General features: G+C 38.6%; 1 protein-coding gene across 1 annotated transcript in view; it reads left to right on the top strand.

Moving 5' to 3' along the window:
• Nucleotides 1-18,073, top strand: part of hd (humpty dumpty) — a 149,073-nt gene that overhangs the window by 16,167 nt on the left and 114,833 nt on the right. Inside the window, exons 2-3 of the mRNA XM_067144388.2 lie at nt 2,037-2,279; nt 14,034-14,214. Of these exons, the coding sequence (XP_067000489.1) occupies nt 2,074-2,279; nt 14,034-14,214 (387 nt within the window). The 5' untranslated portion in view covers nt 2,037-2,073. The remainder of the gene's footprint in view (nt 1-2,036; nt 2,280-14,033; nt 14,215-18,073) is intronic.

Here is an 18,073-nt window from a genome sequence, read left to right as displayed (position 1 = left end):
CTGGACCATCCGCACCTCTGAAGAGTCGAACATGTGGTCTCAATACCTCATACCTATATCTTTGAGCGTTAACAGTGTTCCTCAGACTACCCATGAAGATGTGCAATTCAGTACGGCCATTGAACATAATGCCGCCCCATACCACGATGCCACCACCACCATACTGGTCCCGTTCCACAATGTTCCTGTGGTTGTATTGGCTACCTGGTTCTCTCCAGGTTAATGTGCGATGGGAATCGTATTGCAAACTGAAGTGGGATTCATCTGTGAAGAACACATGCCTCCATTCATTCTTGGTCCAGTTTCGGTGTTGACGGCTTCTCAGTAAACGGGCCTGTCTCTGAGCTGGAGTGAGCGGGACGCACACCGCTGGACGTTGGGCAAACAGCCCTGCTGTTCTGAGCCTCCGGTACACAGTTTGCCGGGAAACGGCAACCCCTGGGACGGCTGCAAGCTCCGCCAACAATTGTCTTACAGGTGTGCTGTGATTTTGTCGGGCGGTTAAGGCCAGATATTGGTCATGCTGTGGGGTGGTTACCCTTGGTCGACCTGGTACTGGCCTACGACTAACATCTCCTGTGTCTCAAAATCGTCTCCAAAGCCTGAAAATGACATTTTTTGGTACATTCAAGGATACGGTGACTTCGGTCTGTGTCTGGCCTGCTTCCAGGCTACTGAGTATTCTACTCTGCAAAACGGGGTCCAAATGGCGTTGTTGTGTCATTATGTTGTCACGTTCATCACGAGGCTACACTCCGCACACTATAACAGGGCAAATACGATTGAGGGAATATGGGGTGCAGGCACTGGCTGTGTTTACCTTGCGGTTATGCCGCTTGTCAAAGCAGGGAACACTCCTTTTCTATACAGAGCGAACACGTAAGGTTCATAGGTGCATATGTCGTGTGATTTGTGGTCTATTTTCTGTTGCCCTGCTTACTCATAACTTATGCATAACTTTTGGACACTAGTGTATATTGCACTGTATTGACACATTTCTACCTAAAATTATTACCCATAACATTTCTCCTCCCTAGTTTTTCCAATTTCTTATAGGATGAATGTGTCATCTGTTCATGTTTTATGCATAGCCTTTCAATATAATTTACAAAATGATTTTTAAAATCTACTGGACTAATCAAAATTCAAGTTGTTTCTTTGGAGGCAAAACATTTATCACACTCCAAGCTGTTTTACAGAGTTTACTTGAATTTTCAATATAGTCCTATTATTTCCTGAAATATTAAACTGTTCTGGAGGATATTTGAATTGATTTTGTAAAGAAATATTTTAACCATTCCTAACACAGAATTCTGTATTTCATATATTGAGCAAACTATCGTCATCAATGTTCTATGTTTTCAAGTTCTGGTGAACACTTTTTAATTACGTTCTTGATCTTATTCTGATTTATGGATCTTTTTACCTGGATGAGAGGATAGTGACTATTGAAAGCAAATATTGTAGCATTAATGAAATTAAAACTTTGCCTAGCTAAATTCTACCCTTGATTTCCCTTTCCAGTAGAAAATATTTCTTCAGTGAGTGTTTTTAGTGATTCTAGCCTACTTGGTGAAATTCGTATTCATTTTATATCCATTTCATCGTCCTCAGTATTAAATTAATTTGGTGATATTTTAATATGTTTCAAGTTAGAGGTTAAATTTACCTTTAATTGTAGACACATTATGGTTAGGCATCACATGGATACATTTGTCTAATTGAACCTGCTTCAGCCATAGTTATGTCTTGCATTGTCTATTCACACTGGAATGAAGTTAAATGCTTCATCTAGAGAAATAACATGTATTTCAAACCTTTGTGCTACATTTTCTTTTGGGGGGATATATATATATATATATGTTACTTATAATCTAATGCCATCCTGTGCACTTAAGTTGGCATCCTTTTCCCATGTACTCATACGTTATTGTATGTTTTTTATTGTAATGGTATATTTCTCCCAGTGTATGAATCACGAATGATTTACATGAAGTATGTTACTAGCCTCTCCTCTATCTTTTCTTTGTCATTAGGTCAGACCCTAGTTATACTGTCAGTATCTTTCAAACAATGGCTCAGCAAGTAGCAAATGACATGTCATCACCATCAAAATGGAAGCGTCCCGACGAGGTGATGAGAATGCATTTACTGAAAAAGAAGAAGCGAGCACTACAGGCACGGATGTGTGGAGCAGAATCATCATCGCCAACCATTGGAGATTTTAATAGTGCTCTGTGTGGCAGAAGTGTGGCAGAAAAGAGAAAAAATCCTTTCAGGTAAGATCCTGTTTTATTTATTATGTTCAGTACCTTCAGAATAGAATGATATTACATCTTTTTTTTCTTTTTTGTGATGTTGGTAGCTAATGTTCTCATGCTTAAGTAGGCGTTCATTACTTCCTCATTTACAGCAAAATCTTTTCTCTTTTTTTGTTTGTGATTACCAACAGCTAGGCTCTCAACATGGCAAATTTTAAATCACCAAACTAAGGACTAGTCCAGACAATGTAGTCAAGCTGGGGAAGAGGCAGAATAGGATGAGCTTGTGTGCAATTTAGGAATCTAGTGACAGGCAATTTCTTGGTGACTTAGACATTAATGAAATGTTATCTGAATGCTGTGGGAACTGGTATGCATGGGAATGGGAGGAAGTTGTGCTATTTGCATATTCTTTTGTTGTTCAAACATTTGGACAGGAATATAGAAGCCAATCCTACTTTGAAGTCTTGGACATAGAACTATAATTCATGGGATGCTCTGGTCAGCTAAGCCACCTTGCTAATCACGCTCCCATAGATTTCTTTGTGATAGGGTAAATAATTCCTTCTAAGCCTTATTTTCTGGGAAAGGTGAGACAACTGGATTTCATTTTTTCGTGAAGAGGATTTGTTGTGGTTTAAATCTTTAGTTCAGTAATGAGGTATTGGTGGCCTGCTTTTCCTTGTAATACTTATCTTATGCATCTATGTTTTTGTACTTCCAAGTGATATTTCCTTCCTGCACTGATTTAAAACAGTGGTGCTTAGTTCAAAATTTGCTATATTGTATTCTTATATAATTACTGGAAGTACTCATTTCAACATTCTTTTGAAGAGAAAATAATGGTGCAAAATAGAATTCCCATACCAAATGCTTAGACTTTCTTCTTTCATCCTGATCTAGCAAAAGTTCCAGCCATGGTGAGCTACAGATGTGCACGATGCTACCACTAAGTATAAAATGACTTAATTTATGTATGGACTGCTATTGCAAATATGATATTGGGACAGTATATTGTACCGGGATTGACCGAACATAAAGTATTTCTTAAATACTATCCACCATGAAGAACTGATAAAGTATTGGCGTGTGTATTTTTCATGCGCCGACAGAAACAAAGTTTCACAGGAGCAAGTAGTCGATCTGCATAACGCTGCTTGCGTCATCGCCTGGCCAGCGCTCGTCAAGGACAGGTTACATCATGCATTCTCGAAACATCCATTCAAGAAATTTTTCTAAATTCTGAACCAATTGAGATATCAATTTAGAAACAATGGCACCTTATAGTACACATTTCAAAGGTCTCCTCGTGTTAATTTCTCCAAAATCAATCCGGGGATTATGGGGATATTCAAGGTTTTGTAAAACGTTATGTCGGAGCCATTTCTATATTTTTAAAGGGCACCTCTCAGTAGTCACCAGTGTAGATCAGTTCACCAACAGTTCAGCAGCGGTCTAGCAGTCTACTCCTCGACTTTGTTGGTTCGCCGTGTGCTAGAAAGTCGTACCTACAAGACAAGACTATGTCCGAGTGAAGTGCAAACTTTGGACATAATTCCAGTGTTACGGAACTTATACATTTTCAGTGAGTAGAACCTTGTTAGGGAACTTGTAGATATTCTAGTTTGGCTCCAGGACTTGTGAATCATAGCATAACCAATACTTGTGTGTGTCACATATGTCAGAACAGTTTCATAGTGAATTTAATTGAAAATTTTAACATTACGACTTGAGTGATAGAATCTTCAGATATTTGGCTAATGGACATTTCGTATTACAAGTGTTCTAGTAGTTCACTTCAGACATTGTGGAAAATGCAAGTAATATGTTCAAGTGAATTGAACTTTGCTAATACAAGATAATAATAATAATCATAATAAGTGCTTCGTGTATAATGCAGTAATTATCAATGCTATTTCCAAGTACAGTAGAAGTCCAATAGTCCGGCACGTTCAGGACCGGCCTGGTGCCGAATTACCGAAAATACCGGGCTATCGGGCGGTACCTCTTACTACGATATAGGTTAAGGTGTACAGCAAAAACAGCTGTAACACGGCGTTTTGCAGTAAAGTCTTTTTGTTTTTTATATCGTAAATTTTTGACGAGCCAATATTCAATTCAGTCAACAAAATATTTCTATTCTCGCCTTTCTCCAGGCGTTTGATGATTTCCAGTTTCTGGTTGATGGTCACAGTTACGTGCTTACGTTTCTCTCCTGATTTGAAACTTGAAATAGGTTTCGGTTTTGAGAAAATTGTCACTGCTTAAATACCAAGAAAACTACCACAGGGCACTTTGATATGTATGTTCACTACACTACAGCACTACTGTAATACGGATCCTAGATCGCAAGAAAATGTACTGTAGCGAAAAGTGCTCGCAATCAAAACACTGAACTGAACCTGTGTGTGGTGACAGCCAACAATGCCGATTGTGTTTAACAATAGCAGACGCGTAGTAGACACTTCCGTGTGGTTTCAAACCGCGCCGTGCAGTTTATAACTGTCACAAACGTAAAAAAAAAAACCATAAAAAATCCTGGATTGGTGCCGGACAATCGGGCGTTCCGGACTGTTGGATGCCGGACTAATGGAATTCTACTGTAAATTGTACATTGCGAATAGACATTTAATCACACACACACAAAAACACTACTGATCTGCATTTAGGGCAGTCACCCAGGTGGCAGAATCCCAGTCTGTTGTTTTCCTAGTCTTTTCTGAAATGATTGCAAAAAAAATGGAAATTTATTGAACATCTCCCTTGGTAAGTTATACCAATCCCTATCTATGCCTATAAACGAATATTTGCCCCAATTTGTCCTCTTGAATTCCAACTTTATCTTCATATTGTGATCTTTCCTAATTTTAAAGACACCACTCAAACTTATTCATCTACTGATGTCCTCCCACGCCACCTTTCCACTGACAGCTCGGAACATAGTACTTATAATACCAATATAAATGGTCCGTTATTGGACATTTCAGGTTCCCTATGGCAATCAACATCTATAACATACCATTTAGTCGAGTAGCTCGTCTCCTTTCTCCCAAGACTTCCCATTCCAAACTTTGCAACATTTTTGTAACGCTACTCTTTTGTCAGAAATCACCCAGAACGAATTGAGCTGCTTTTCTTTGGATTTTTTCCGGTTCTTGAATCAAGTTATCCTGGTGAGGGTCCCATACACTGGAACCATACTCTAGTTGGGGTCTTACCAGAGACTTATATGCCCTCTCCTTTACATCCTTACTACAACCCCTAAATACCCTCCTAACCATGTGCAGAGATCTGTACCCTTTATTTACAATCATATGTCGTTACCCCAATGAAGATCTTTCCTTATAGTAAGACCTAGGTACTTACAATGATCCCCAAAGGGAACTTTCACCCCATCAATGCAGTAATAAAAACTGAGAGGACTTTTCCTATTTTTGAAACTCACAACCTGACTTTTAACCCTTTTATCATCATACCGTTGTCTACTGTCCATCTCACAACATTATCAAGGTCATTTTGCAGTAGCTCACAATCTTGTAATTTATTTATTACTCTACAGAATAACATCATCTGCAAAAAGCCTTATCTCTGATTCCACTTCTTTACACATATCATTGATATATATAAGAAAACATAAAGATCCAATAATACTGCCTACTCTAATTCTCTGAGATCTATTTTCTAGAAACATAGCCACCCATTCAGTCACTCTTTTGTCAAGTCCAATTGCACTCATTTTTGCCAATAGTCTCCCATGATCTACCATATCAAATGCCTTAGATAGGTCAGTCGCGATACAGTCCAATTGACCTCCTGAATCCAGGATATCTGCTATATCTTGCTGGAATCCTACAAGTTGAGCTTCAGTACCTTTCCTAAACCCAAACTGCCTTCTATCAAATCAGTTATTAATTTTGCAAACATGTCTGATATAATCTGAAAGAATGCTTTCCCAAAGCTTACATGTATTGCATGTCAAACTGACTGGCCTGTAATTTTCAGCTTTATGTCTATCACCCTTTCCTTTATACACAGAGGCTACTATAACAACTCTCCATTCATTTGGTATAGCTCCTTCATGCAAACAATAATCAAATAAGTACTTCAGATATGGTACTATATCCACCACATTGTCTTTAGTATATCCCCTAAAACCTTATAAATTCCAGCTGCTTTTCTAGTTTTCAACTTTTGTATCTTACTGTAAATGTCATTGTTGTCATAGGTAAATTTTAATACTTGTTTAGTATTAGTCATCTCCTCTATCTGGACATTATCCTTGTAATCAACAATCTTTGCATACTGCTGACTGAATACTTCTGTCTTTTGAAGATCCTTGCATACACACTCCCCTTGTTCATTAATGATTCCTGGAATATCTTTCTTGCAACCTGTTTCTGCCTTAAAGTACCTACTCTTCAATTTCCTAGTAAGTTCCTTCAATTTCTGCTTACTTCCGCAGCCATTTCTATTTCTTTCCAACCTGCACCTCCTTCTTAGTCTCTTTATTTCTCTGTTATAATATAGTGGATCTTTACCATTCCTTACCACCTTTATGGTACAAACCTATTTTCACACTCATCAACAATTGCTTTAAACCCATCCCAGAGTCTGTTTACATTTTTATTTACCGTTTTCCATCGATCGTATTTACTTTTTTTAAACTCCCTCATGCCTGTTTTATCAGCCATATGGTACTGCCTAATAGTCCTCATGTCACGAGTGCATTCGTAGATCGCTTTAGACATTCGTGTAGAATGCAGTGATTACAGTGATATTTTCATTACCGAGCTCGATAGCTGCAGTCACTGAAGTGCGGTCAGTATCCAGTATTCGGGAGATAGTGGGTTCGAGCCCCACTGTCGGCAGCCCTGAAAATGGTTTTCCGTGGTTTCTCATTTTCACACCAGGAAAATGCTAGAGCTGTACGTTAATTAAGGGCCACGGCTGCTTCCTTCCTACTCCTAGCCCTTTCCTGTCCCATTGTCACATATAATATACAAAGTTTATTTCACCTACTCAATACTGTGCAGTAATTGCAATGTTTATAAATACATTACAATATATTATCGAGGTACTAGTTTCGACCCTATATGGGTCATCATCAGCCTAACTAAGATACACTTATGGATTTGCCGAAGTCCTAAGATAGAATTACATTGTGGAAATAAGATTTAAAAGAATGAACTGTGTATGTTATGCGATAATGTACATATAAAATGGTGGATTGATGAACTGTTAGAGATAAAATAATGTTGTACTTAGCAGTGACAATTAAATTTTTTTAGGATTTACATCAATTACAATTAGACTGTAAGAATAGTTATCATACAATTATTACAATAATGATTAAAATATGCCCTTGTTAGTGAATACTCTAAAATTGCACTTTAAAAACGTAATATGCCGGTTGAATGCAAAGTCCAGATGCTTCTATTGAGTTCTAAAATTCCGAGTGTATCTTCAGGTGGAGAATTGAACGTTGAACATTGGCGCAGAGGGTATCTGTCTTGCTTGAGGTCCAATATTTCTGATGCAGAAATTAAATTTAGATAAAACTATGCAACATTCTTTTAATATAATGAATTCTTGCTGTAGTGTGAGGAATATTCCCAATCCAAGTTGGAACCAATAGAACCTTGCGCGCAATGTGAGAAACCTGACCGGTGGAGTGCAACTAAGGGAATAGCTCATTCCCTTTATCATATTGTCTCTGTAATTTATGGTCTTTCTTAATCGTTTTTTAATGCATCGTCATCGGCTCCTGCTGAGTCGTGATGTGCTTAGCACCTTTTCATCATCCTCTGTCCAGCTTTCATTGTTGCTCCTTAACTGTGTTCCAAACCAGTTGTTTCTTATTATGCTGTTCTTGATAGCCCAACCATCTGGGAAGGACTTGCGATACCATATGGTTCCAGCATATACTACCAATGATTTTATCCTAATGATCATAAAGGGCACCATAATTATGGCAGCATTGCACATTGAATGAACGACATACCTTCAGTAAAGTTACTGTGTCTGTATTGTGTGCCATGTTTGATCAACAGTGCTCTGAATTGGCATGTTCTTTATATGAAGGGACTATGACTGATTGATGTAAATAGCATTATTGATCGCACAAGAAAGTAAACGTGAATATTTCAACTCATTAAATGAGTTTGTAATAGGTGAAATAAATGTTAGAAATACCCATGAATACTATGACTTCCCATTAGCTTCATCTGGGAGCAGAAGAAATGTGCTGGTACTGTACGGTACTGTGTGTCCTTTACAATAGCATTTCAGGTTCTATTATTTCTTTATTTTTATACTAAGAATTGGTTTGTTACAAGAGTTAGGTTTCATAAATATATGAGTAAGACCTGTATAGATATTTATTACATATTTTAAAACCTGTGGTACAGTGTATTCAGAAATGTAAGCATAATAACTTGGAAATTTGATTTCCTCTCCAGTGACCTCAACTTAGTGGAAATATTACATGTACTGGAAGAGGACAACAAAGACTTAAGGAATATTTACATTGAGCCACTAGATGCGGCTGTTCATTCTGATAAGGATTCTGCAGCGGAGAATGAAGGGGTTTGGTAGACAGTCTTACACAACGGCAGTTGCACACACCAACCAAAATAGTTTTCAGTCTCGAAGAGGATTTCCCAAGTAAAAAGCCAAAAGAAATGTCTCGAGTCCATTGAAAGGTGGTGAGAGGAAGGAAGTATAATATACAGTGTTCGTGGAAGGATTGATCAAAATAAACAGAAATGGTTGAAATGACAGGACGCGATCCCTCATGGGTTAAGAATGTGATAAAATGACTTAAAATGTATAAAATATTCTAATAAATTCCACAGAATGGCATAATAATGATGCGAAAAGCAAGAAAATTACCTAAAAATAAAATGCTTAGAAAAATGACTTAATAAATATGCATTTCTGTGATATGGGGGCCATGAACAGGATTTGTATATAAGTTAGCAATGTCTGTGGTGAACCATTTAAAAGATGACATATCATCAGAATCCAGGCCCTGGTCATCACTGAAATATTTCAGTGCTCTTTGACGAGGAGTAAAATCCCACGAAAGGAAAAATAAGTTGTTGAAGGACTCTACAGAACATAGCTGTGTAATATGTGGAAACAAACGTCCATTTGTTTTCTCGTAACAGCATACTAAATGCAGCCTGATTTCATGAATAGTTGTAAATAAAAGTGTACGAATATACTTAAAAAATGTAGTTGTCTAAGTTATATTTTTCTGTAAATAAATTTTCAGTTTTTGTAAAAAAAAGAGATCTCACAGGGTCACATTCAATAATTAATGTAACTTAAGTGTATTACTGAACTTCATAAAATTTGGCTCTCATAAGGAACTGTGGTACCGTATGGACAACCCATAGGGCCAATTTACATGAAATGAGATTTTCCTTGCTTCCCATCAATTATTATCTTCAGATTTGATAAAATAAACTCTCCGCCCTTCCTGGGTTATTGTGAGTCTACCTGTTGTTCTCCCTCCTTCATTCTTAAGGTAGTCGTCCACGGTGCAACAAAACTTGCATGCCACTTTTGTGTTGCGCAAGAAAAATGCTTACATGCTCACGCAAGTTTGCCATTTTTCTTGTTGCACAACATGAAAACTTGCGCGCCCTAAGAAATGTTGCACCGAGTGTTTACACCACGCTACTTAAGTGGCGCAAGTTTTCTCACAAGCAACTTTCCTAGTCATCTGTTCTAGCGGATGTGAGTGTTGATAGTAGCAAGCACATTTTCTGGCGAAGTGTTATTGGCAGCTTGCTTATCGCTGATTTTATTTCGGCGACAAAGAGAAAGACGAGAAAGAGCGAAACTGAAGTGTTGGGTAAGGGAATTTATTTGAGGTTGTGACCATTGTGGAGTTGTTAAAAACTTACTACAGGAAGTGTGCATGAGAGACGAAGTCTTCTACAAGAATTTCCTGCGAATGTCAGCGACTGATTTTGAATATCTACTGAGAAGAGTAGCACCGTTGATACAGAAGAAGAACAGTGGAACTAGAACCTATTAAAGTGAATACAATCATGTGTGCTGTTTGTGTATTACATAATTTTTCAATTGCACGTCTGCTTCAATATTTACTCCAAGGAGAACATTCGACAGGGAAAATGGAGATGGAACTGTTACGGAGGGTACTTGGCGCAGTGAAGAATATGAAGAATATGAACTGGAGCCATTACAAAGAAGTGCTGCTAGAAATGCCTATACGTCAGCTAAAAACATTTGGGAGGAGTTCAAAGAGTATTTTTGCCGTGAAGGAGAAGTTCCTTGGCAATACCGAAGAATCCACTGTGTTATTGTCAGTGCTGGTGTGGCGAAACATGAACCGAAGTGCACCGAAGAATTCCCACAGTGTATGGTATCGTATTTTCTCGAATAATTAACACCCTTGCGTAATTTATGCATCCCAATATTTTTGGATCCGTAGTGGAGAAAAGGAAATGTTCCCGTATTTGAAGCACCCACTTTTTCGAACATCCATTACGCGGCTCCGGATGCATTTCGAAATAAAGATGTCAACTATTCGAGTAGCAGCCTTCCTATTGTGAAACTGGGCATTCCAGGTACTGGGCAATGTGCTGTTATCAGCCGGTAGGAAATACCAGTGCACTAGTTCGGTGAGTGAATCAGCGCAGAAGTGGCTAGCGACAATTCCAGTCTGGTACAAGCGTATTTTACAAGTGTTTCGGGTGCGGTACATGTGTTTTTTGTGATCTCAAAACTGTTTATTAATCTACAATGAGCAAGTATTCGAGTATTACGGCATTGTATAAACTCCCACTGATTAGTTACGGCGAAACATACCGGAATTGGGCAGCGGGCTGCAAGTCTTCGGTGTCTGAATACAACGTGCGCTACAGGCGGAAACAGAAAATTGCACTTCATGCGACCAACAAGTCTCACAAAGCATTTCGCTGACCAAAAAGTAGCAAGTTTCCGCAAGTGGAGAAGGATCTACTTAAATATATGATTTCGTTGCGCAACAATGGATATGCCATTTCTCACGAAATGCTGTATTTTAAAGGACAAAAAATAGCTGCTGCACATGGAATCAGTGTCTCGGATTTTAAGGTTAGCTGAGGCTGGATGGTTAATTTTATGAAGAGAAATGGGCTTTCTCTTCGACGAAGAACAACACTATGCCAAAGAATGCTGAATAATTTCAACCAAAAAGGAATTGATTTTCACCGCTTTGTGATTGAGAAGCATAAAGTTAAGGAATATTTGCTCTCCCAAATAGGAAACTCAGATCAGACGCCAATAAGTTTCAGCATTCCACAAAGTCGAGCAATCGATACGAAAGGGACATCTAGTGTTATGGTACATACTACGGGAAGTAAAAAACAACGATGCACTGTAATGCTTGCTGAAACAGTTGATGGCAGAAAGCTTGCACCTTACGTTGTTCCAAAGTGAAAAGCAATGCCGAAAGTAAAATTTCTGCAAGGGATCCACGTTTGTATCCAGGAAAAAGGGTGGATGGACACGTCACTTGTACAAGATTGTATACGAATGTTTTGGGAAAACTGAGCAGTGTCCCTCCTTCGATGCCCGACCCTTCTTTGTAATGGACAGTTTTCGTGGCCACCTGACGGAAGACACTAAGAAGTTATTGGAAACCATGAAAACCAATTTGACAGTGATTCCTAGTGGACTGACGTCGGTACTTCAACCCTTGGACGTTTTGATAAATAAACCGTTCGTGGACAATGTGCAAAAACATTATCAGTGCTGGATAGCGAAAAGTGTGCACAAATTTACCCCAACAGGCAGATTTCGGAAACCACCTGTGGAACTACTTTGTGAGTGGAAATTGCGCGCTTTGGACATGATTTCTTCGAAGGTGATTAAAAAGAGCTTCAAGAAAACAGGTATCTCGAATTCGTTAGACAAGAGTAAAGATGATTTCTAATGGAGACATGTGAGCAGTGATAACAGTAGCAGCAGTTCTTCCTCCAGTGCTAGTAGCGAACTCAAAGACGGTGCCCTATAAAAGTTAAGAGTTTTTTTTTTTTTTTTGCCAGCATGTCATTATTATATACTTACATGAATTGAACTTATATTAGTTCATATTTATTTCACTTCAGGTCGTATCGTCAGCTCGTAACGGGAAGAGAACTTTCCAGTGTTGGTACTTCAAACCTGTGTCTCCAACTTACCTTATATACCCTATCTGACTTTCAGAAAGAAATGCACACTGTAATTTTACGCCAAATGACCATAACCGCAAATGAGTTGAACCAACTGTGTGTGTATATTTGAAGTATTCTTTTAAATGTAAATAAATTGTAAATATTTTCTTTAATATCTGAATTCCTTGAATAATTTACACATCCGCATTGACGGTTTTCTCGTCATCTTCCTTGTCCATTTCGTGTTCTGAGACATTGTAACCTGTAAATGAAGTTACGTAAATTATGCAATTATATTATTAGTAAGATGGGTATCTATTTTAAGGCATGTTATATTTCATTTACAGTAAAGGATATACAGGTATGTACTTACCTTAATTTATTAACAAGTGTGAACCTCTCAAACACCAGTATACTGCCACTGCAGACGACCATGTGAGAAAGTTGCGCCACAAAAATGATCTAAACTTTTCGCGCCACTTTCGAATGGCACAACTTCCTCTCTTCCGTTGTGTACACGATGCCACTTTTCACATTGCATGCAACAGAATTCGAGTGGCACGTGCAACTTTTTGAATTGCATGACTGTTTACACAAAGCCACTCAACTTTTCTTGCTCAAATCGAAATTGCATGCCATTTAAGTTGCGCTGTGGACTAGTAGCTTTAGCCTCCATTGTCCACTTTGGTACTCTTCCCTCTTCAATCTTCTTTAACACTGCTAAACCATCTCAGTTTATTTCCCTCCATTCTTTTGGAAAGTTTTTCTATCCTGACATCCACATTTCTTATGCTGCCCTTTCTTGTCTGTCCTGTATTACCTCTTAAAAATTTCATATTACTGGCTGTAATTTTACTCTCCTCTATCTTTGCCGGCATCCAGGTCTTTGTCTTTTATGTCAGTAAGGGCAGTAATCTATCTTATCACCTCTGCATTTTTTCTTCCAGATCAAGTTCCTCACTTCTGGTAAAAATGCATTTGCTTGTATGTATCCTTTTACTGATCTCCAAATCCAGTACTGCATCAGTTTGCTTCCAAAGTACTTGAAACTTTCCTCAGTTTCAAGGTCTTGTTCATTCATTCACTCAGTTTTTACATAACTTTTCCCTCCTCTTTCTCCCTTAGTCAACATCACTTTTGCTTTTCTCCATGCTTAATTTCACTATATAATTACCAATATACTAATTCACACATGTCCATATGATCTTGTACTTCCTCTCTGTTTGCTTCCTACAGCACAATGTCATCTGCAGATATCACCTTCTGCTCCCTTTCCCTATATTTTTTCTTTGTCTCTTTCATAATTTTATCCATGTATTACATTTCCATTTGATATATTTTTTTGTGTACTTGTAAAACCATACGATATATATATATATCCATGTATTATAAAGAACGGTATTGGAACAATAGAGGGTGGCCTATACTAGGCTGTGTTCCAGCTCCTGAATGCAGGGGTGTGGAGCAACAGTGGATCTGTGGCCACCGGTTCTCTGCTCGTTTGGTCGGTCAGAGTGCAGGGCTTTCTTGCAACAGTTCGCCCGTGGCTGCTTCTAGGCTGAGGTCTAAATAAACCAGTACTGTTTTTTCTTCAATATTTCAGGTGTCAGTTGAGTAAACGCTTGAAAGAGGATGAAAAGACTGGAGTGATAAGCAGCGAGCTGGACTCCTCCTGTGACAACACCCTTTTTCAGTTACTCACAGCTAACACTTTCCCCCAAAGAAATAGTGGAAATTTACAAACATCATTTACCAGCATCCTAAGCAAGCTTCAGGAAGAAAATGTAAGTACTGCAAATACTATTTCTAAATTAAGGACCTGTTGTCGCTATCTTTTAAAATCCCTCCTGCAGTTCTTTTGCGTATGTGCACCAACATCCAGCATCCCTTGCATATGCTTGTCACCACTTTGATATTGTGTTGTTGCTTTGTAATATGGATTGGAACTTGTTAAGATGATCGAGTGGGCTGCTGTGTTTGAGATACGGGCGGTCATCTAATTATCAAGAAATGTGCCGTCAGCGAAGATTCATAGCCATGCATAAAGTGAATTTATAAGTGTTGGGTTTTTCAGCCTGCCAAAACTAATTTTGAATAAATAGATTTATAGAATACCTGAAAAAGAAAATATATGATAGCAGAATTATACCCAAAATGGAAACAACATGATTAAAATAAATTGAGATTTTCTTCTTGAATGAATGTCATTAGATTCTATCAAATCACTCTCAAAATATTTAGAAATGCATAAACATTTTATGATTAAATCCTTACAAACTTGAAATTTGGAACTTGATGAATTTCTCATTTCTCTCCATTCTTAAGCATAGAATCCAGGTTTTTGCAAAACTATTACTCTGTCATTGGCGCGAGCGCAACTGGCTAGTCAGTTCGGTGACCTTCCACCATCCAACGGCCCTTGCTTGTCCTAGCTAGGTCATAGACAGGCTGTATTTTACTTTTTAGGTGTTTTCTTTTTATTGCCCTCATTATTGTTGTTGTTGTTATTATTATTATTGTTGTTATTGTGGGGTTTCCTTGGTTCACAGAGGAATAGGAAGCACCTGGGTTGAATGGCTGTACAAGGAATTAACTAGAGCAGAACTTACTGGTAATACAACAAATTTAGAAATTTTATTTCTTTCCTTTTGTTAAAATTGAGAGATAGAAAATCTAAATCAATAACAAACAAATAGAAAAGGTTATTAATGAGCTCGTCAGCTCCAACAATATCAGAGACTTAGAAGTCCGAAAATCAGGTACAAGAACTTGTGATAATTACCAGGCAGTTAATTTACATAGAAAAGAGCATTATTGCTCTTGACAGGTACAATATTTTACAAGAGCACGATTTTCTCCAAGAAGGTATACTACTCAGGAGTCTGAGCTCCGAAATACCATAGTCTAGCCTCGCAGAGGCAGTCAGTTTCCTTTGATACACAGAAATTACAGTAGGAAACCCATTGGGGTTTAGAGTTTTCATCAATTAGTCCTCAATTACAATAACATTAAGCACTGTTCCTAAAGGGAACCAAGACATAGAAACAGTTACCAAATAAACATGGGGCATAATTGCCCATACTACATGGCCTTAATGGAAATAGGAAATGGTTGCACATAACCGGCCATAAACAAAATGCAAGGAGGTGAAACACCTGCACTCCTTATAGAAATTGTTAAAACGCTAAGTGGGCTTATGGCCCAATGATACAGAGGCTAATCCTGTACTATAAGGTGTGACTAAAGGAGGAACATTGGCTGAGACAAGTGTGGCAAAATTTTGAAGTTTTAAAAACTAGTCAGCCAATGCAAGGTTGAATGGGAAATAATAAAAGGTTCCTTACATTACATATTTCCCAGTAGGGAATAGAACCAGAGTCCTCAGACTTTGCCGAAAATTCTACATTGAAACCACCAGTTTACAAAATTACATTAAAAGAAAAGAGATTGAAACCTTCCCCTCAAACTACCTGCAGGAGCTATCACATGTCTAGGTAAATTCTGCTATTACCTTGTGCCGTTGGATCTTCCTCATGCAGGCCTTGCCCCTGCCTCTCTTAGGTCATGTCACACTCCCAAGCACTGGAGCAATTCAGACCAAACGACCCTAAAGTGCCTTGCTTTTATAGTTCCATAATGGGAAGCCTTCGGAATTCTTTGCTGATAGGCTGGATACCTGTACACACCCCCTGGTTTTAATTGGTTATAGAACATATTTCCAAGTATCTGATGGGTAGATTACAATCGAAGAGGAACCAGCTGAAGTGTTGACAACTTTAGTACATTAAAAACAAACAATTCTGAGAACCAGTTTACCAACTCCAAAATCAACATTACTCTATCGAATATTTACATATTGATGGTCTAGCCATCTAACGGTAGACGAGAAAATCTTTGAAAGTTTACAAGTTCAATTTCGTTGGCATAGATGGCATTAGAGAAGGCACGCAGTTTACATAGCCGGGGAAGGTGTATCTGTTGTTTACCTAGTCTTATGTGACATCTCCAACCCCAGAATAAAACTGGCTGGCTTCAGTTTGCCCCGTGCTGTCTGGTCAACCCTAAACAGGATCCGATGTGTTGGTAGGACCGGCGCAGCTTGGTAGTGCGACATGACCTAAGAGAGGCAGGGGCAAGGCCTGCATGAGGAAGATCCAGTGGCACAAGGTAATGGCAGAATTTACCCAGACATTTGATAGCTCCTGCAGGTAGTTTGAGGGAAAGGTTTCAATCTTTTTTCTTTTAATGTAATTTTGTAAACTGGTGGTTTCAATGTAGAATTTTTGGCAAAGTCTGAGGACTCTGGTTCTTTTCCCTACTGGGAAATATGTAATGTAAGGAACCTGTGATCTTTCCTACTTTTAAAAACACCACTCAATAGATTCTCCTTGCTGTGACTGTGGCGCTCAAGTGCAGTCTATCAAGCACGTAGTGCTAGAGTGCCCCCTATGTGCATTTCCTGGTTCTGTGGAGGAATTGTATGAAGTAACACCGGAAGTGATTACGTGGATAAAAAAATTTTGACATTAAAATATAAAAGTGAAGTCCTGATGTTGTTACCAACTTGTATATTTGTATATTTTGTACTATTATTGTATATTTTGATTGTCAGGTACACATAGTCTTTTCTTAAATAATTGCAAAGAATTTGGAAATTTATTGAACATCTCCCTTGGTAAACTATTCCAATCTTTAATTCCCCTTCCTATGAATATGTGCCCCAATCTGTCCTCTTGAATTCAGACTTTATCTTCATATTGTGACTTTCCTACTTTTAAAAACACCACTCAAAAAACGTATTCCTACCGAGCGAGTTTGTGTGCGGTGAGGGGCGTGCAGCTATGGGCTTGCATTCGGAAAATAGTAGGTTCGAACCCCTTTGTTGGTAATCCTGAAGATGGTTTTCCGTAGTTTCCCATTGTTACACCAGACAAATGCTGGGGCTGTATCTTCCTATTAAGGCTACAGCCGCTTTCTTCCCACTCCTAGTTCTTCCCTATCCCATTGTCACCATAATACCTATCTGTCGATGCACCGTACAGCCTATTGTAAAAGAAAAACATTCATCATACTAATGTCATTCCACGTCATCTCTCAACTGACAGCTTGGAACATACCACTTATAATAATGAGACAAAGTCTCTCATAGTGCATTGACACTGCCGGTGGCTCCAACTAGCCTACGCAGTGGCCTCCACGGTATGCACTAGCCATGCGTCTTGGTGGGTGTGCTATGTACCAACTGATGAGTCCAGCTTAGCACACGGGGGCGGAACTCTGGCAATCAGGAATGAGTTAGCTGGAAAATTTATAATGTCCAATAACGGACCATTTATATGGTATTATAAATTTACTCATTCGGGACAAACATTTCAGCTTCCCTATGGGAATCAATACCTATATCGTCTATATCACATACTACTTAGTTGAGCAGCTCATCTCCATTCTCCCAAGTCTTCCCAGCCCAAACTGAGCAACATTTTATTAACACTACTCTTTTGTCAAAAATCTTCCAGAACAAATCGAGCTGGTTTTCTTTGGATTTTGTCCAGTTCTCAAATTAAGCAATCCTGGGTGGATTTTGTCCAGTTCTCAAATTAAGCAATCCTGGGGAGGGTCCGATACACTGGAACCATACTCTAG

The sequence above is a fragment of the Anabrus simplex genome, chromosome 1 (genome assembly GCF_040414725.1).
Source record: "Anabrus simplex isolate iqAnaSimp1 chromosome 1, ASM4041472v1, whole genome shotgun sequence".
NCBI lineage: Eukaryota > Metazoa > Arthropoda > Insecta > Orthoptera > Tettigoniidae > Anabrus > Anabrus simplex.
This window is presented reverse-complemented; position numbering and strand designations above follow the sequence as displayed.